Here is a 21770-nt window from a genome sequence, read left to right on the forward strand (position 1 = left end):
TCACAGGACATAAAATATGTAATGTTAAGGGAAGACAGGGTAGGTTGAAATTATGTATTCTTCAATAATCAGTTTTTGGAACTGATTGCACATTAGTAGTGAATTACATCAATTGGTCTGAATAATCTTTAAACTATTTGGTCTTTGTGCATCAGCATATCCAAATACTTTGATGCGAGCGATGTAGCAGGATGTAGTACTCCCCCGATATCATCGGGAGAATTGTAGCATATCTTATCAGTTCGTTGTAAACTCATCTGGAGTCAGCATCCCAAAGCTTGTTACGGGTGCAATAGCGACTGTAATTGTAATTTTTCTTGTTAGGAAAAAATCCAAATTTTTTGAAGTGGCTTTAAAATATCAGTTTAAGCAGTGGCTTTTTTAAATATTCTGATCATAGGAGCAATATACAAATACAATAAGGTAAGCATTTTCATCTCACTTTTTTTCTTATAATTTCAAAGAACAAAAAAGACTTTTAATGCCTATTATCCTGGGAATTGTATGTACCGGAAGGTAAATTAAATTTCCACACTAAAGGGGCTTGCCTCGGCATTCTCTTACTCTGATAAAGTTCTTTGAGAGAAGCACCCTCCCAAGAGGCAATTTCAAGGACATCTGCCTCAGGAATCTTTTCATGAACAAGGCATTACACTGCTCCTCTTGCTCCCAAGTCTTATCAATATCCCTTTCCGTCATTGTTCGATGCCGCCTGTTTCAACTGCCTTCCTGTTGGTTGTCCTGTAGTCGCTAACTCACTTTCACTGATGCTGCATGCCTTCACGTAGTCTGCTGTCGATTGTGATGGAGACTGTCTGGAGGCGAATATCACGAGAAAGCACTTGACTCTTGAAGGCTCTTACAATCCTTCTTGGCGTGCCTCTTTTTCCTCCAGTTTAATAATGATGCGTAACGAAAATTAGGATAAAGGACCGTGATGGAATTTTATGGCATTTCAAATTAGGGAATATATTTTAATGCGATTTTTGTTTGATATATAGCAAATGATGATTCAACAAAATCCTACATTATTGAAATTCTAGGAAAATTGTTGCCTTGATGAAATACCGTTACCAACACAGTTGATGTTCTTATCATTCCCAAAGGGCTAGTCATTTAAGCCACTTAAAAAAACAAGCCCTACTCAATTAGATATGAATAGTATTAAGACATGCAAAGTTTAAACCTTCTTTTAGGGAAGGTGTACCGGTATTTGCCACCCTGAATTATACGACACAAATGGTTGCCTGGTTTTAGTGTTCGTTAAATTGCTATAAAATAATACGAAAACATTCTTGAAAATATCAAAATTTGCTCAAAGTTTCTGATATGTTTTCCTGCTAAAGATGGATTGAAAGCTTTTGTTTAACGTATTAACAGTAATCATAGGTCTTTTGTTTTATATATATATTTTTTACAAATACTAGTACACCCCTACCGCAACCCCTCGCCTTTATTTAATTCAAAAAACACACTGAAAAACCATAGCTAATTTCCTCAGCAATCTTATATTCTTTGAAGAGCACTCACGAATTTTTTGCGGACAAATCTGAAAACTATTTTTTCTGATCGACATTTTAAATAGAGACTACTTTTTGGATTGGTATCGTCCTGCCGTCTCTATAGCTGCTAGCTGTTAAGACCTATCCGCCACCCAGTTCCTGTTGTTGGCTGGTTGGGTTCGATAGTAACACAACGTCAGTCTTCGTTTCCAAGACTGATTGCCAATGCAAGTACTGGGCTGCATCTCAGTGGTTCAAATCTGAGAGAGACTCGCGAAGAGGAAAAATATCAACGTCATATGCAGCCCAGATTCCGCTGTCACGACCCGACCAACCAGTCTTCATAATTCTTTATAGATCTTTGACCAACGATGGCGATGGCTAACGGTTCAAAACGAATATATATCGATCGCTATCGAAAATCACTGACTGGTTGACCGGGGAAACGTCAAATGCAGCCCATCGACTCTATGGTTGAAAAAGTGAAAAGTATTGTATTCAAAATAAACTATTATTAAAAACCTCAGTCATTGGAGCAGTTTTTCCAAAGATGCCGATAAATCTAAACACAAGACTAGTTACTTATAATGTCTGCTACGTTTGCTGGCATGAAATTTGACTCAAATGCCGTTTATGATTCGGTGTGATGCAAACGCAATAGTTTTTGCTAAGATGGTCATGTGACAGCTTGATTTTGCTAAGATGGTCATGTGACAGCTTGATTGATTGATTGCGCAAGATTGATGTACACACTGAGTGGAATAAGAAAAAACTCAGCAATCGCAGAAAAAGAAGACCGTCTCCGCGAGTCTCAGGTTCAAATGTAGGGGAAGGGGTGGTAAAATGAACACCTTAAGGAAATCATCTTGTTTCTGATAGAAAAACGAGGAATTTACATAGTTCTATCGCACAACATCAAAAATAGGGATGTTATCTATAGCAGCTACATGAATTCAGACTAAAATAGCTAAATTTTCACATATTTTCATCACTATCAAAAAGCGATACAAATGTTCATTTTACCTCCACTATGTGGGTAAAATGAACAGCGGTTGGTGGTAAAATGGACACCGCGCAATAAACGTGAGCAAAACAAATATTTCTGAAAATTTTCATTGCCCTACCGAAAATACATCCATTAATGATTGTAACCCATTCAAAAAGAATTCTAAAAGTATCAGATTTGACATCATATCATAACGATATTCACCTCAATGAAAAACCTCAAGTCTTCCGAGCTAAAAGTTACGTCAGTTCTAATTTTCAAACGTGGTTTTCAAAAATCTTAGTTTACGTTGATATTTTCACTTCAATTGACCTACGTATCAACTCGAACACTCAGCTTTATGTTCTAAATCGTCCGTGCGTGATAAAAATTCATCGAAATTTGTTTTTTCTCGGTAAAAGGCAAGGTGTTCATTTTACCACCCCTGTTCATTTTACCACCACTTCCCCTAACTGTGTTACTTCCGTTTTGGCTACTTTGATACTTCACTTGTGCCAGGACATTTGGGTCCACCCGTTAAGTGTCTGCTGTCTACTTTGGCGACCATTGGCGTAGCTAGGATTTTTTTCTGGAGGGGCTCAAGGGGGGGGGGGGGGGCTAGCAAATACTTGTTTTACAAAACTGATGTCGATAGCAACAATCACGATTTTCATTATTTTAACAGATTTGTATTGATTTTATTTGTTTGTTATTTTGTTTCATTTCGCGGCACATCAGTGATATTTGTAAATTTCAAATTTCACTACGGAAAAGATTCATTCTTTTTGTAATCCAGTCAAAAATTCTGTAAAAAAAAACTCACTAGGAATGTCCTATGTGATTTTTTCACGAACTATTCAGGTATTCGAACTTCGAGGTGAACCAGCCACGGGCTGCGAGCCTCGTTAATAAACACAATAATAATAAAGGTATTCGAACATGTGCTATGAAGAGATTCCTTTGAGAACTCCTACGAGGATTTCTACAAAACTAATTCAGTAGTTGTCAGTGCTTACTTCAAGAACTTGTTTACCAGTTCTCACTGAGTTCATCCTGAGATTCCTACGGAAAATCATTCCCAGATTCTCTGATCTCACCAGAAAATTTCTCGAAGAATCCAATTGCTTAATAAACCTCTTAAACTATTCCGCCAGAGAATGCATTAGAAACTCTTTTAATGATTTTTCCTGGTAGGTCTTCTACGTACTTATCTTCCTTATCAAAATAGAATGATTTTTGTATGTCACGAAATGGCTTAGGAACGGGTCAACGGATTTGAATGATTGTTTCTCCGTTTTGTTCGTCAAGAGTTCCAACGTGTTTGTGTGTTTAAAAATTCCAGGATATTCACCGAGAAAGTCAGAAAAACGAGATGGGACGATCAATGGACCGATGCATGAGTTCACTATTTGACGTTTGAGCGGTGCCGTGTTATTTATGTGGCCATGGCAACGAGTGAATTTGGCACCGCTCAAACATCAAATTAGTGAACCCGTGCATTGGTCCATGGACCAATGCATGAGTGACGTTATTTGACGTTTGAGCGGTGTCGAATTCATTCGTTACCATGGTCACGTAAATAACACGGCACCGGCCAAATGAATTCACTCGTTGCCATAGTCACGTAAATAACATGGCACCTCTCAAACGTCAAACGTGGCGTTTTCAACAGCCTACTTGATGGCAAAACGAAGTTTTCCAGGACCACTAGTTACATATAAATTCCAATTGTAAGTTTAAAAAATCCTCCAGTAGTTCAGTAGTAATTTGTTTTAGAATTTTTTTTTTATCATTTTTTCAAAAATGTCCAACTAAGAAATGCTTAAAGGGCAATTACCATTCCTATGAAGTTCTTAGCGGAATACGTTTAACTGATCTTTCACTCTTCCGTGAAAATAATCAAAGATTTCCTGAGAATTTTTTTTCAGGGATTTCTTAGAGAATTATATTATTGTTTCGCTAAGATTCTTCCGGAAAATTTACCAGAGATTCATCTAAGTATTTTCCACTCCATTGAGAATTTTCTAAAGACATTTTTATCAGAGTGTTCCATTAAGTATTCCTTCGGGCTCTAGAAATAACTCCAATTTTTTCGAATAATAATCTCATGATTCTTCCATAAATAACATTTTAAAATGTATCCACTACTCCAGAAAAATCTTAATCTTTTTAGGGACTGCTTCACAAACTCTTCCAAGAACCACTCCATAAAAAAAACATACAAAAAAATATTATGATTTACATTTTTATAAATTCTTTGAAATGTTGCATTTTTAAGTTTGAAAAGATTTTTGTACGAAGTACCTCAAAGTGATATGCAAAGTCGAAGCAACAAGAATATTATTATTATTATTATTATTTATTAATGACACTTTACCAAACATATGGCATTCGTGTCAGACAAGAATATAGATTCTGCCAAAAATTAGTAAAAGTATTTCTGAAGAAGTGTTTTAAAGAAGTTCAATGCAAATTTCTTTATGAATATTTTAATAAATCCTTTCTCCCTTCCCTGTTATTTTGCTACATGTTTATCTCAATTCCTTTACAGCTATGCTTATTTTGGAAGGGGTTTTTCAACAAATATCCTCTGAAGATTTGAAGGCAAATGGCATTCCAAAAACAATTTTCTTTTCAATTCTTGAATAATCCTTGGATTTGAAGCAAGAATAATCTTGGATTTGAAGCAAAATTTCTAGAAAAAGAAAACATAGATTAATTTTTGACGCCATTTTTAATGTATTTTAGAAATATTTCTTAAAGGCATTTGATGAACTTCGCGGGAGAATTTGTAAAAACATATTTGGAAAAATTATTGAAAGGAGTTCACAGAAGAATTTCTTGCAGAACTTTCATCATAATAACTCAGTATAAAATTAGACAGAATCAATTGTTTTTGTGGAAATTGTGATGGGAAACTGAACTTTTGAAAGATTTAGTAACATTTTTAAGCTAAATCCAGGAACATATTCCGGAATCAATTTGCTAATAAAAAGCAGACATAGATGAATTGATGTCCATCAGGAAGAATTTGCAATGAAAGTATAAACAATTACCACAATATTACTTGACTAATTTTCACAAATTCTGAAGCCTCCTTTCAATATTTTTTGAAGAATTTCATAATACTAAACTTTTATACAAAATACCGAAAAGTTTTTTTGAGAAAAAATGCTACAAATTTGTTGGAAAATAATCAAATAGGGTAGAAACACCGATTTTGGCCATACGCCAGTTTTAACCATAGTGGATTGAACACCGTTTTGCGTAGCCAATCAGCATGAAACCATTTGTGTTTAGTACATCACGATCACAAGATAGAACAACATCCATTTACTCGTCCGAATTGATTCAAAACATAAGGAAAACAATTAATTTTCCTTATAATTTTAGCTCCCAAACACCTAATTTAGCCAAACTGGTTCTGGTGACCTGTATTAACCAACAAAATTTTCAAAGCGAAAAAGAAGATTTAGCTCAGTTTCGATATTTTGAGGATTGAAAACATGCATTTGACGTATTTGTAGTATGAGTACGGCTTCGCATATAATTTTTATTGACATTCTCTCTTAGACTGGCCAAAACCGGTGTTTTACCCTAATTTATGAAATAATAAGATTTCTTGGAAAAACAGATTTTGTTACATTATGTTACACCAGGTTAAAATTTTGTCATTCATTTGAAGAAAACTTGGCTATGCCGATTTTTTTTGAAAGTCAAAAGAACTTCCTTTAGTAATTTTATCTATTTTTTCAATTATTTTTTCGGACATTATACGAGTTGAAGTTATAACATATACGTATGGATTTCTTTTGTGAATTCATCACCGGACACCTCGGGCAGCGTAGAAGCTTGTCCTCAAGGCTATGGGGCTCTGCACTGTTTTGATTTCGCATGAAATTTTGACGTTTACTGGCCTTGTTGTTTGCAAATTTTATGAAGGGGTGAAAGAGAGAGAAAGATTTTTATGCAGAGCCCCATATCACATATGTAACTGATTGGTATCAAATACAAATGTTGTTTGAGGCACGACTGCATTGATGACATGTGCTAGCTGTTTGCTTCAATCATCGTCCATCATTGAAAAAGCAAAGCTACTATGCAGAGTGGATTTAGATAAGAGTGCCGTCAATGTCAAAATTGGAACAGCGACGAACTGTCATTTCCATACAAATCCGCGTTCCAATCGGGCAGGAGACCTGTCAAAACTGGAACATGACGTCACTCTTGTTTACAGGCACTCTACTACTATGTTCAATTTTGTAACATGTCAGTAATGGGGCTCTGCACTGTTTTGACTTTGCATAGCATTCTGACGTTTACTGGCCTTGTTGTTTAGAAATTTCGTGAAAGAGTGAAAGGGAGAGGTACATTTTTGTGCAGAGCCCCATAGCGCCATTTGGCAGCTGCTCTAAGTAAATGCCGGGAAATAAGGAATGTCGTATTTGAGACTATTTTTTACAATTTATCTGTAACTCGGATACGAAAATGATGTATTACAATAATGTTCAGAAAAGGCAAAGTAATGATACTACGGTTGAATTTTTATGATTAGGCATGAGGTTAAGAATTTCGTAGAACAAAAACTGCAGAGAAATGTATGTTTAACAGGTACTTTAATGAACAGAAATCAATTTCATGAGGTCAAGACCATCTCTAATCGGCATACAGTGTTCTTAAAAGTTATAAAGTACTAATAATACGTTCAACTATCGTTTTTACAAATTCTCGTTAGAATTTTTTGAATGTAAAAAGTAGCCAAAAATCACAAATTCGACTTGAGGCACCTCCTAATCTTCTCCAAATTGGATGAAAATTTGTCTGGTAGTTTGTTTTAGTATTGAGCAATTCTCGCTGAAACCAGGCCGCCATTGGCACCCATCGTTAGAATTCCAATTTTATGTCACTGATCGCTAGTTTTCTATGAAACTTAAGGGTGGTCCTTTCGGTTTTCTCAAATTGGTGGACCCCTCGTACGCTAGCTGGCTAAACAGTTTGCGAAAAAGCCCATTTTTTGATAAATATAGGGTATTTCTTTACGTAATATGTCTCATATTTCGCTTGGAACACATAGCAAACTAAGTGGCATCGTATAGAGAAAGGATATAGCTTTCATTCAAAGTTAAACAAATTTTGGCGGCCATTTTGAATTTTACCGCCATCTTGAATTTTGTTAGAAAAATCGTTTTTTCACCATTAGCTAGCTGGTGTACGAGGGGTCCACCAATTTGAGAAAAACCAAAAGGACCACCCTTAAGTTTTATCGAAAACTAGCGATCAGTGACATAAAATTGGAATTCTAACGATGGGTGCCGATGGCGGCCTGGTTTCAGCGAGAATTGCTCATTACAATTAGGACTAGGGGGTGACTGGTTGAATCCCAGACATTTCGATTTTTGTGAAATCGTCTAATGTACATTGAAAGAGATGATTTAGCTTCATGTTAAATAGTTCTTATTTATTTTTTTATTATCATCAAAAATTCTGAAACACAATTTACAAACTAGCTTCAAGTTCACATTAAACTATTCCGTCGATCGGGATTACACTTTTTCATTTGTTTTTATCCTTGCTGTTTTTAAAATTTTATCATGCTAAATCAAACGGAATGGAAACATAAAAAAACAAACAAAATAAGATGAACAAAACCAACCTTACTTCTGCTGTCTTTGGACTGATTGTGCATTATACCACATGGCCATGACTGCACTTAGCAAGTCGAGGGATAAATTTTCGACAATTTTGCAAAGTGGTGTTTATAAAAATAATAGTCCTTAAAGGGGTGAAAACAATACAACTTATTATTCGATATTGGGCCTTTCGAAGGTTAAGGAAAAGAAGCTGATTTTCCTATTAAAACTTTGAATTTGAACCAACGATGTACTGTCAAAACTAAATATGATATAAAAATAAAAAAAATCCTTTGCCAAGGCGTTTTTAAACCTAAATACTTATTCTTTCTCGTTCAAACCAAAGCGACAAACCAGTTTTGAACGGTATTATCTGCCGTACAGTAATAAACATTTGATTGGAAAAGAGACGTAAACAAACATGCTCAATTACCCGGTTGACATATCAGCACTAATAATAAGATAACGGCTATTCCATTTGAATTATTTGCTATCTTTTTATATACTTTCAATTCAAATGCATTGATAAACGATGAACGTGCTAAAAGTTATAATCAGCACATAATCGTGACACAGTCCAGATATCTTGCTCATTACCAATACCTATGATAGCATTATCGCCTGGCTGCAGATAAAGGTTACCCATTTCTTGCCATTCGATGCACTTCCATCCATCGGTTACGTTCTGTTAAAATGGTGTTCATACGGGGATTATCAACAGTAAGACTTGTTACCTCAATAAATCGAAAAAAATGTTTGATAATCCTCATTCTATTCAAATCTACAGCTTTTCCGAAGAACAATCATGTTGGACAGCAAGCTCAACAACATCCGTTTCGAGACAATATCTAGCAAATACTACGACGATGTGATCGAGCATCTCCGGCAGACGTTCTTTGCCGATGAACCGCTGAACAAGGCGGTCAATCTTACCCGTCCAGGCCAGGGCCACCCACTCCTAGAACAGCATAGTTTATCTACCCTTAAGGACAACGTTAGCATTATGGCTATTTCCAACGATGGCGACGTATGCATGAAAATCAATACAGTGTTGTAAATTGCTAATCTATTGAACCCTTTTTAGATTGCCGGGGTAGCACTGAATGGTATTCTCTACGGAAACACTGATATTGAAAAATCCCGGGAGAAACTGAACGAGATTCAGGATGAGAGTTTTAAGAAAATTTTCAAACTATTGTACGAGCAGAACTTGAAGATAAACCTGTTCAAACAGTTCGATGTGGACAAAATTTTCGAGATAAGAATACTCTCCGTAGACTCAAGGTAAGTAATAATTTTAAAGGTATAGAATTTCTGACCTGTATGAAAATAGTATATATTGCGGTAAACTTATCGGGCAGTGTTTCAGAACGCACCAAACAGGCTCTCCCCATTTCTCCATTTCATACCTTATTTTAACTTCCAGTTGTCACGCGGTTAACCACTGCCGGAAGCACCGTGCTAATTCTGAATACAAAGAACGAAAAAATTCAAGCATAGGGTCGAGGTTCCCTTAGTGGACAAACCCTTATAGTCAAACTAGTGACTTTTTACTGACGTTTTGCTCTAAATCGTTTAAGCTCCCTTGCATCTTTACTATAGGTTCTTCCTATTGTTCGTATAGTAGCACTCCTAAGAAAAACTATTTTTTATTGATCAAAATCAAAATAATTGATGAATTAAGAACTGTTTTACATCAATCAAATTTTTTTTATCCACACTTTTAAGGAAAAATATAAAAGTTTTGTAGAAATACGGTTTTTATTTGTATTTTGACTACTCCGTAAAGCTAGTGCTAATATATGGACAGAAATTAGAAATAGTGCTACTATAGGCACAGTGTCACAAGCGATATTAAATATTCACAAAAACAAGATAAAAAAGCTTTCACATGATGAACGTTGGCGTTGTGTTTGAATTGCGCGTGTGTTGTCTACGCGTTACCGCAACCGCTGGATGTTGATTTGATATGAGCGCCGCAATAGAATAATGGAGAATAAATAAGAGCAATCATGCATCTCCATAAATTGGTGACAAATGTTAAAAAAAATGAATGGCTAACTACAAGTAATCTGAAGTTTTGTCTGAAGTGAATTTATTATATTGCAGTCATTTTTAAAAGTGTTTTGGAGGGTTGGTCAAAGACAAAAATAAGTAACCAAAAGTTTTTTTTTTTTTTTCAAATTAATTCATAAATGGCCCTTTATTTTGAAGTCGCTTGCGGGTTTATTCTCATCCTTAAGAATCGAGAGACAACAATGAACTAAGGCAATGACTGGAACAGTCCCGAGATAATTCTTCCAAGTGATTATATATCTAATCGGGAACGTGAAAACAGAGTCATTTAAAAATATGTGGACACCATGGGTGACCAAGCGAGCACGAAGTAATAGCTCTATTGCAATATTTGTGACCTTTTGTCTTTCTTTCGTGCTACGCGAACATTACTTCGGCTATCTTTGTCTGAAATCTGTGTTCGTTCAAAGTGTTTTGCGTCACCACGCTGCTTTCATCGGAGGGTTCGATCATTTTGAATTCTGATTCCGGGTCTCAGGTTGTTGTGTGCACCGGGGGAGTTTTCGGAGTGCAGGAACCTAAATTTATCGCAGGTACTTAGGTCAATCCGTTTATTAGGCGTTGTAAATAGCCCTGTGATTCACTGGCCAGGGAATTCCCGACGATGACGAGGGGGTGTCTTTGATGGAGGATCACTACGGCGAAAGAATGGCAGTGATGGGAAGTGGCGAACATTTCTGATGAACTGGAACACAAACAAAATCAAACGCTCCCGAGCGTCAGAGCGCTGGTTTACTCGCATCTGTCGTGCTCCCGAGTAACCGAAGCTAAAAGTGATTCGGGAACGTGTTCAGAGCTGTTCAGAGTCATAAAAAAGCTGCTTCCTCTCCGAGATTTATGGTTTTCAAGGGTTTTTGACTACAAACTAGTAATTTATTGTCGATTTGATAGTTACCGCCGTGCGGGGTGACATTGGGCCTAGGGGGTGACTTTGACCGCCTCTTTCGATGCATCTCATGGCTAGCAGGAACGTCAAAAAACTAATATATGACTATCTATTGGCTTTTTGTAACGTATTCTTGAAACTTGGCACATTGCTTTTATTTTTATGGCATTAGCTTGCTGTAAAAACATTGGCCCAAAGTTACCCTTATGGCCCAATGTCACCCCGCATGACGGTATACAGCCAGTTCGAGAGTCCGTGATGTTTGTTATGCGTTGGTATACACTCGTGAGCTGCTTCGTAAAGCGAACTTTTCCATCACTGCAGAATGGGTGGCTCCGATGATGAACGGTGTGGCGACTAAGGCGGGAGGCGTGAACAGCAGCAGCGGCACCGTTGGGGACCTGGATGGCCCGAAGAAGGGTCGATCGCTTCCCGAAGGCGGCAATGGCAGCGCTCAGGACTTGATTAGCCTTAACGTGGAATTCCGCACGAGGTCCCCGTTCTCGGGTGATAGAGCACCTCTTAGTAAATGGATGCTACGTAGATGACGGCCGTAGCTCTTAGTTTGCGGGTCAAGTCGGCCGGAACGTACTTTGCGACCCAGGGTACTCTTCAGTTTTTTTTTCGATCGTGCATTTTCCCTCCACAATCAACCGAACACTCGCCCGTGCCTCTATTTCCGCCCACACCCAGCTATCGTTCAGTAGAGACGATCACCCACTAAGGACTGTTCATTTTATAAAGTGGACACCTTGTGCATTCTGTATTTCTTAATCTATCAATGAAATTTCGATCGGCTTTCTGTACATCGTTTAACTAGTATTGTACAATGTTATGATAATAAAACAAATCTCCGAAATAATTAAATTTCACACGATTATGGAACAACGTTTAGAACGGTCGATTTTTGGAAGTTATCAAAATCAATAATTGCCAGAAATTTACTGGGAAATTCGACAGTCCATGTATTTTATTTTCAAAAAAGGCTCGCTCTTTGGAAGTATCATCAATCAGAAGCCTAATGTAAAAAATCAAGTTAGGTTTGGAGCAACAATTTTACATATATGATAAAATAATTTTTCCTCGATATTTTTAGAGAAAAATATTCTAAATTTGAAGGGAACTGATATGAGTAGAATTTTTTTGGTTTTAAGTACGTCCTGACGGAAGTGCTAATACAGTTTTAATATGAAAAATAACTTACGCCTTCATAGAATTACTTATTTATTCCCAACGTCGCATTTAAAGCACAATATAAAATCAATTGCTTTATTTTTAGAAAACCTTTCAAAGTACATTAACAATCGTCAAAATTGGCAACACTGCTGTAACAAAATAGATTTCATTTTCCACACATGATTTTCATAATATGTTATTCTGAGATTACCAACTGAAATATTCGGAGAAAAACAATTTTACAATTTGCTGTAGATCGATAAATATGCGTACATGATTTTAAAAGTATGAGATTTTTTAGTAAAACGACCATAAAGAGTAAAATTTATACTTAGGACTGCAGTTTAAACCCACGATTTTGCTCTCGTTTATACAAATCTCGTTTTCTTAGTAATCTAAACTAGTTTTGAATACGCTTTTTACTTTTCTCTTTTGCTGGGAGTTAAAGGATGGTGTATCAGCAAATTTGGCCATAAATGAATAAATCATTAAAGTTACCTAATGTCAGAGAATGGTGGAATATAATTGATTTTTTAAAAGCAATATCCTTTGTAGAATAGTAAAGGATACAAACAAACAATTTGTTCATAAAAATGAGGATTTTTGTTTTGCGAAAAATAAAGTTAAACTTTGACGAACAGCTTTTTCTAGGAGTCATTGGAAAAAGGCTCTGTCCCAGTGGGGACGTTAATGCCAAGAAGAAGAAGCAGAACGTATCACGCCCAGGCGTGACATATGAATTGACCGTTATCGTGGTTCACACGTGAATTTTCACTAATTGTAAAACACACAAGGATGAAAAAAAAAACGCCTCTAGCGACTAACAACATAGTATTTAAATGGTCTAAGATGGCCGTCGCTCTTGCAGAAGCATGATTTGAACAGCTCACTACGCGCGCATGGTAAGGACATATGGAGCATCCGATGCACTGTTTGTAGCGGGACAAACCGTTTGTCGGATGTTGTAACATGTTGCCATCAACATGAATCAGAATGCGTTCACGGCATAATTTTCCGCCCAAACTATGCCCGATTGATTTTCTGATCAGAAATGGCATGCCAGAAGACAGATCGTGGAATAAAAGCTTTAAAATACTCGAAAAGTTATGACTTAGATTGCCGAGCGATTCATTTTTAGCGGAGCGGAGTTTGTTGTTAGGCCTTGACGACTAATGGTTTATTGTTGTTGCTATGCTTGCATGATAAAGAATAACCGCGATGCATCATTTATTTTGTCATGATCACTAGATTTCCATCCTTGAAAACATCAATCGAAGGTGGAAACCAGATTTAGTAGCGGTTTTTCGATTTTCCGATACCAGGCACCCATAACGAGCGCACCCCAAATATGTATAACATTTTATTTTAATTCTTTGTTAGTACCATTCCAAACATTACATTCATTTCTTATAAATGTGTTCTGTGTTAGACAACACTATCATCCTAATTTGGTTTAACAAAATTAAGCTTTTATTAACATTTTGTTAACAACATATTATATTTCATTTGCCGTAGTGTTTTTTTTTCTTTTGCAAAAGTGGGGGTTTCTCAGTTAATTCACCAACAGTTTCAAACTTGATTTATCTGTCAAACAATCAAGAGGATGGTTCATACTGAAGAATAGTACATGCTGGAAAATGGTGTTTCTGGCGGATGTCATTCTAGCGAATTGTTTTCTGGTAAATATCGCACAATCCACAAATTACGCATGTAGAGCTAACAGCCTTCAGATCTACAAGCCTCATGTAATTCGTGGCTTATCTCAAATACCAAGGCAAATTAGTATTTAGCAGACTCAGCTTTACACAAGAAATCACACAAGAGTCCCATTCTTTTATCACTATCCGACTTTTATCAAATAGTTGAATCAAAATATTAAATTTTATACAAACAAGGGCGAACATTCTATTTACCTAACACGAATACCAAAATTTCATTAATGTACCCTCAACCCATTACGTAAATAGTGGTTTCAGTGTAACAAATTCATACAAAACAGGTTGAATTATGAACATATCAAACGTTCGCTCTCCGCAATGTTTCACCTCAGTTTGAACTATTGGGAGCATAGCATAGCATGAACACTTGCACAAATCGTTGGTCGAATTGCAAAGATGAGCATATTAACCTTTACGTTACCGACCCCCCGACAACCGACAAGGCGTTTTCAAATAACTGCCATTTCGTCAATTTCCGTTCGACTTTTTGAAACCACCCTCAGATGACTTTAAAAAGGTACCAGTTGTTAGTCATAAATGGGCAATACTGAATTCAGAACCAAGCTGGAAATATTCCGGGTTGTACTGGGGTCAGGAAGGTGTCAAATTTTGGAAATATGATTATTTTGTTACTTATTGCAGTTGAAACAACAAAGCTCGATTGTCATCATTTAAACACAATTTGAATAAGTGACCCGTTTCGGAACATCGAAGCCGGTTCCGCCAGGGCTCCTTTGGGAACATTTCCGTTTTTTATCCAAAACATACAGTGTGACGTCTCAATCTTCATGTCAATAAAATAAGAATAAACTAAATATTATCAGATTTGATCACTCCAGGGCACCTGACGCAGATTCCGCCAGGGCTTCTTTGGGGACATTTCCGTTTTATTGTCCTCAACATACCGTGAGACGTCTCAATCTTCGTCAATTGGAAAGAACATGTCAATAAACGAAGAATAAACTAAATATCTACTGATGTGGCCAAGCTTCAAGCACAGGTTCCGCCAGGGCCTCACCAGGGATATTTCCATTTTATGTCTAAAACAAGCCGTGTGACGTCTCAATCTTCGTGAATTCTACAGAACATGTCCATAAATGAGGATTAGGCACTGTGTAACATATGTTGCCAATCCTGAGTACATCGCACAGGTTCCAGGAGGGGGTGTTTTGTGAAATTTTCTTTTTATTGAGGAAAAAATATGACAATAAATAAAGAATGAACGCGCTACCCACAAATCTGGCCACTCCAGAGCTTCGAAAAACTTATCCATTCCGTCAATCGTACCGCTCATTTACGAATGGAGGTTTTCCACGAGCAACAAACTAAAAAAATCTCACATTTTGCCAAGGATTTCATCAGTAATTAAACAATAATCTAGCCAAGAATTTATCAAACATCATGTTATGGTTATACAACGATTATGTCCTAAATGAGACCCTCGTGAAACCTGTGCCCTGGAGTGGCCAAATCTATTGACATTTAGTTTATTCTTCTTCATTTATTGGCATGCTCTTTCGAATTGACGATGATTGAGATGTTGCACGGTATGTTTTGGTCATAGAACGGAAATGCCCCCAAAGAGGTCCTTGCAAGAGCTCTGGACTGCCCACATCTGTTCATGCATGGATTTTTCTTCATTTAATGACAAGTTCTCTTGAATTCATGAAGATTGAGACGTCACACGGTATGTTTTGGACAAAAAAAATCCCAAAAAAAAGGCCCTGGCGAAAACTGTGTCAGGTGCCCTGAAGTGGTCAAATCTATTTATATTAAGTTTATTCTTAATTTATTGATATTTTCTTTCAAATTCACGAAGATTAAGATGTTGTACGGTATGTTTTGGACAAAAAACGGAAATGTCCCCAAAACAAATCTCGTGGAATCCGTGCCAGGAGCTCTGGAGTTTTTTTTCTTCTTCTTAGCAATGGGGGGATAATCTGCTCAACAGACACCCGGACCCTGAAGGTCCAGAAGTGTGGGGTTGGGGACCGTTTACTACATGAAAAGTAGCAGACAGGACTACATCCCCGACCCACTAAACCATTCCCATTGCCGCCAAACCCTTCTTCTCTCCGGGACCAATCAAGAAGGCATTGCTTCGGAGAGGGGCTATTGCACATCGCAACCTCAAGGTTAGCTGCGTAGCCATGCAGCAACGAACATCGATGAACATCGAGTCCACGCGCCACCTCCTTTGTAGCTCCAAGACGATGTGGGCGATAGCCGATAAAACGGCATTCCAGCCGAGCTCGTATTCACACATTCTCTGAACCAGATTGTCTGGAGTCGTGTCCCCACCGCATGTGGCAAGCATGCAGTCACGCATTGTGCGGAAACGCGGGCACACGAACAAAACGTGTTCCGCCGTTTCCTCTAAACCTGCGCAAATTGGACATTCGGGAGAACCCGCATGACCGAAACGGTGTAAATACTGTCTAAAGCAACCATGGCCCGAAAGGACCTGTGTCAGGTGGAATGTTAGTTCCCCATGGCGCCTATTGACCCAGATATCTTCTTTCGGACTCAACCTGTGGGTCCACCATTCTTTGGTGGAACTGTCCCACGCACGCTGCCATTTGACCGTAAAGGAGCTCAGGAGTAGCCACATCTGTTCGTAGATTTACTAAAGGATGTTGCAATTCATTCTCGAACTTCTGAATAAAAAAAATCTCCAGAAATTCTTTCAAGTATTCCTCCATGTTCTAAAAATTACTCCATATTTTTTCTGAATCTTAATTCAGGGATCTATCCACTCTTCATATTCGGTTCAAAAACTACTCCAGTAAAACCTCAATATTTTTAATGAGTTTTTGGTTTTGGTTTTTGTACGGTTTACTACAAAAATTCGAGTTAGTTTTTATTCGTCTTTTATAATAGACAATGGGGGCCTTCCTTAGAGTCCATTAGTGCTTAGAGTCCGTGAATACAAAGCAAAGCCATGTTGAAGGTGTCTGGATTCGAATCCCTGTCGGTCCAGGATCTTTTCGTAACGGAAATTTCCCTGACTTCCCTGGGCATAAAGTATCATCGCACCTGCCACACGATATACGAATGCGAAAATGGCAACTTTGGCAAAGAAAGCTCTCAGTTAATAACTGTGGAAGTGCTCATAAGAACACTACGCTGAGAAGCAGCTGGGAGGACGTAAATGCCATGAAGAAGAAGAATGAACAATGTTTTATTTTTAAATGGATGGAATTTTTACTAATGGTATTTGTATCTAACGTATTAGAAATTGTTTTGCATGAACTCCGAAGTTTCATGATACTATGGAGAATAGATTAATGTGAACAATTTTTTTCCTACTACTACTACACAGTTAAAAATAATGAAGATTACACGTCATGTAAACTTTATTTATGTAATGTAAACATTACGTCATGTAAATTTAAGTATGAAATCATGTAAAAATGTGTTATATGTCATGTTATAATAATCATAATTCTACTGCATTACATGATATATAATCGAAGTTTACATGGCATATCATGTATATATCTATGATATTCCACGCTCTAGTTATGTGCATTATATGTCTCAGAAATTTACATGTTCCGTTCGAACTGTGTACTACCAATAAACTTTTGGACTATTTTTAGCTATTGTTGTAGAACTGCTGAAGTTGGCGGTATTTTTTAAGAACATTGCCAAAAGTGACTTATGGTATAATTCGTAATGTAAGATTTTGCCGAATTTAGATCATGGATCAAATTTTTGTATTACTTTAAAAATTGGTTGAGGAATTCCTGACAGGCTTTTGGAGATCAGGAACCATACGAATACGAATCCTGCAAATTTTCAAAACTCCTAGAATATTTTTTTCCTTTAAATTCTTTAAAATGTTGCTTTTTGGAGTATGAAAAGATTTTTTGTACGAAATTGCTCAAGTATCATGTAAAGAAAGTAGAGTCAACAAAATGTTGAAGCAGGTACAAACAACAAATGGATAACCGAAAAACGGAACGAAATGGAAAAAAATATAAGTGATTATTTATTATCTTTTATCTAGAGGTTTCAATTACTCTCTGATGCAGTGATGCATTTGAACGCGTTCAGTTCGCGTTCCAGTTCAATTTTTTGAACGCAGCGATCAAGTAGGCTTGAACATTGTGCAGTTCAAAAATTTGAACTGGTGCGACCCGAAAATTGAACTCAGTTCATTTTGACTGATTACTGCAGTAAACTTTGCCAAAGATATGTTTTTGGTATCCCATACACCAAGGGTTATTTAATTTCCCTAACCATCAACATTTGCAGCGATCAATTCATTAATTTCCTACACGAGAGGGGCTTTCGCAATTGCAAACTGAACGGGCCGTTCTTGAGCAGCGGCTAGCTCTTGCTCGGAAGTTCACTGTCTACTGCGTTCTCGTGCAAATTTGGCTCGGGCTCCGTTCATTTCTGGATCGCGATCAGCTCAAAATGCATCACTGCTCTGATGAATTGAAAACAAACAAATTTCTCAAGAAGCTCCATCAGAATCTTTTTAGAAATTATCCTTGAAATCTTCTTTGGTTTCTGGATTCCCCAGAATTCTGCCAGAAAGCATCTAGGAATTCCGTCTTGAAATTGAACAAGAATTCAATTTTAGAATATGAATTTATAATAGAATTGATTAAATCATTTCTAAAGTAATGTTTTAGGGAGATCTTTATAGATTTCTTTATAAATATCTTAATAAATCCCTTCCCAGTTATTGTGCTAAATGTATCTCCACAGATTCCTTAACCGCTATGTTAATTTCAGAAGCAAAAGTACGGCTGCAGTTTTCCAACTAATTTCCTTTCTTGCTTCGAAGATACGTTCTGAACATACTTTTCGTAGATAATTCCCGTATAATCCGGGGATTTGAAGCAGAATTTACAGAAAATAAAACATGGTAGAATTTGTGATGCAATTTGTAATGTATGATGAAAATATTTTTGAAGGATTTTTGATGAACTTCACTAAAGAATTTGTAATAATTTTTGCAAAATCTTCTAAAAAAATGACAGACTCATTTTTTTTTTTTTTGAGGAATAGCGATGGAAAAATTTGAACTTTTGAAATGTTATATTTTTTTTATTTAATCCGGGAACATATTCTGAAATCAATTGTAACTGAAGCGAAATCAAAGAAAAAAAAATAGTGCTGGAATGAAAAAAATCTATTGCCGATTTTGTTGGAATTTTCTTAGAAGCCTTAGCCAGGCAGAAATTCCTTGAAAAGATCTGAATAAGGCCGTATTTTTCGTTAGAAATTCCAGCTAACTTTCGTGCAGGAATTTCTTTTTATAATTTGGTCTATTCTTTTTCAATTAATTTTGTCGGAAATTATACGAATTGAAATTAATGTATGGATTTAAAGAATTCTCATAATGGCAATCATCATCATCGGATACCTCGAGCAGGGTACCCTCCAATAACATGGGAAATCATAATGCTGTGAAACAAATCTGTTTCTTATGTTTTACAATAAAGCAACATACTTCATATTAAAACATGTGAAACAGAATTGTTTGCTTTATTCAGAAAATACGAATTCATGAAATCGAATTTCCAGGATACTGACACTAGACTGGCCCAGCTCAGTATGGGAGAAAAATAAAGTTGTATGATTCCACGGGGCACCCCCAGGATTATTTCTTGGGGTTAGAGGAAGCCTTTCTGAAAAATTCAGCTCATTTGGTCGTTCCATGAGCTGGCGCATTTGAATTGAAGTTAATATGGGATTTTCAGCTCAAACATATGAGCAACAGCACATCATGTACTGTTTGGTTCAGGAAAATTGATGATCGCGTTCAATTGGACCCAGAATGTCAAAAACACTACTTGATGTAATAGCGAAGAATATTGTAGAAGATTGTACCATGATCAAAAATAATAAAGTTGGTGTTTTAACTATCTGAAGTATATCATGCAACACTGCTTGCATATCTTCAACATAGCTTGGAGGTAGCCGCTAAGCGCATCATAGCCACCTATGACGCTGGGCGAGCTGAGGCATATGTCGCATGCATATAAGTGACTGTACGGGAGTGCTAATCTAAGCCTAACTTTCAACAACTGAAAGAGTAATGAAAATGAGATTAAATCCAGATACAACCTTCTGCAATTATGTTCATTAGGGTATCAACTAGTGTATTTGTCATTCTGGGCTTATTTGAACGCGAACAATTAGTATACGGAACGAAACAGTGACATAGGATCAATTTTCAATATATTTGAGACGAATATCCCATACAAACTTCAAATCGAATGCGCCAGCTGGTGAAGCAACCAATGGATCATTAAAATAACCAAAACGGCCGCTATGGAAAGCATAGATAGCGCCACCGTAGCCTTGTGTGTTTGACAGAACAGCAATGCTGTCACAATGTTAAATCCCATATACAGTGGCGCCTTTGTTTTGATGCGGTGAGCACTGACAAAAACTACATTCAATGATCCATTGAGTTGAAATTTTGAGAGAGCGTTTTTCTTACCCTAAGGTTCATATCTAGGGGGTGCCCCGTTGAGTTTTACAACTTTTTTGTTTAAGGGCCAGTCTAACTGACACGTTTTAGTATCACAGTTTTCTTTGCAACGTAGATATCTAAAATTGCGCTTAACACTGGATGATTCTGAAGGGGGTCTGCGCCCCACCCCCGCCTCCTGTTTCTACGCCAATGATGAAACACTGATTGACTTCCAGGAAAGCTTCATAATTAACTTTTATTTAAAAACTCAAACCATGTTTGCTTTCATACAGATTCCGCGGAAAGGGACTAGCAAAGAAGCTCATTGAAAAAAGCGAAGAACTTGCTTTGGATCGTGGATTTCAGGTAAGACTTCTCATATTGTATAGTTATCCCTCCGTGTAGGATGCATGCATACAAATCTCATACATCGTGGCCAGCTAGACAAGCCATGGAAATCTTATGAATACCCAATAATTCCTCTGAAATACTTTCCACAGGTTATGAAAACCGATGCCACCGGAGCATTTTCGCAACGTGTAGTTAGCTCACTTGGTTTTATAACCAAGTGCGAGATTAACTACACAGACTACTTGGATGAGAATGGTGAGCAAATTTTCGTGGTTGATCCACCCCACGAGAAGCTAAAAATTATGTGCAAAGTGATCAACTAAGCGGACAGTGAGATATTTTGTAATGCTAAAATGGCACCATGCCAGCAGTGGAGCAAACGTACTAGTCAGTGACAATAGAAATATCGATAATCATGATATTGAAAAAGAGATATTCAGAATGTAATCAATGTATCCAATGATAAGCAAATCGTCATTCGATGAAAAGAAATCATTAAGATATTGTTGCCATTTTCGGTGATTTTAGTTGACGTGTGTTAAATGAACATTAGTCGAAAATGTTCAAATTATTCAAATAGTTTAATACTTAAACAGCTTTGAGTGTTTTCATGGTTATATAGGACAGTTAGTAAAACTTTTGACCAGTTGATGAACGGTGCCAGTTTACAGTTTTGTATTTTGGAGGATATTAAAAATATCAAATAAATACGTACAAACAATTAACATGAACCACCACACAAACCGACCAATTTTGAGTGATCATATTGATTATATTAGCAACTACCCAGTCCACAATGGCTTGAAGCCAAAATAAAGTCATCAACCTACATGTATGAACCAACTGTAGAACACAGAACATAAAATAAACGGTAGAGTTACCAAATGTATACGCATGCATAAATCAACGCGGAGTTATTATTTGTATTACATCCGAACTGTTTCCATACACATTTGGCCACTTTGTATATCTGAAAGGTGTGGCTTCTGGGGGTGGCACCTTCATCA

At 36.9% G+C, this 21770-nt stretch overlaps 1 protein-coding gene across 2 annotated transcripts; it reads left to right on the top strand.

Annotated features, from left to right (window-relative positions):
* The first annotated feature begins 234 nt into the window (after window positions 1–234).
* LOC5577028 lies at window positions 235–21667 on the top strand. Of its 2 annotated transcripts, none has more exons than XM_001663072.2 (5): window positions 235–423; window positions 8905–9144; window positions 9202–9401; window positions 20706–20778; window positions 20913–21667. In XM_001663072.2, the coding sequence occupies exons 2-5, from the start codon at window positions 8923–8925 to the stop codon at window positions 21084–21086; spliced, it is 669 nt and encodes a 222-aa protein (XP_001663122.1). In that variant the 5' UTR covers window positions 235–423; window positions 8905–8922; the 3' UTR covers window positions 21087–21667. The 2 variants fall into 2 exon arrangements, with proteins under 2 accessions (XP_001663122.1, XP_021706814.1); XM_021851122.1 differs by lacking the exon at window positions 235–423 and adding an exon at window positions 8680–8837.
* Window positions 21668–21770: the final 103 nt, after the last annotated feature.

Source organism: Aedes aegypti, chromosome 3 (assembly GCF_002204515.2).
Source record: "Aedes aegypti strain LVP_AGWG chromosome 3, AaegL5.0 Primary Assembly, whole genome shotgun sequence".
Classification (NCBI taxonomy): domain Eukaryota; kingdom Metazoa; phylum Arthropoda; class Insecta; order Diptera; family Culicidae; genus Aedes; species Aedes aegypti.

Excerpts from the sequence above, each read along its gene's own strand:
- LOC5577028 (XM_021851122.1), top strand. The coding sequence starts at position 8,811 with ATGGTGTTCATACGGGGATTATCAACA. Across the intron at positions 8,838-8,904 it reads TCATACGGGGATTATCAACA|CTTTTCCGAAGAACAATCAT; the intron begins GTAAGACTTGTT and ends TCAAATCTACAG. Across the intron at positions 9,402-20,705 it reads ATACTCTCCGTAGACTCAAG|ATTCCGCGGAAAGGGACTAG; the intron begins GTAAGTAATAAT and ends GCTTTCATACAG.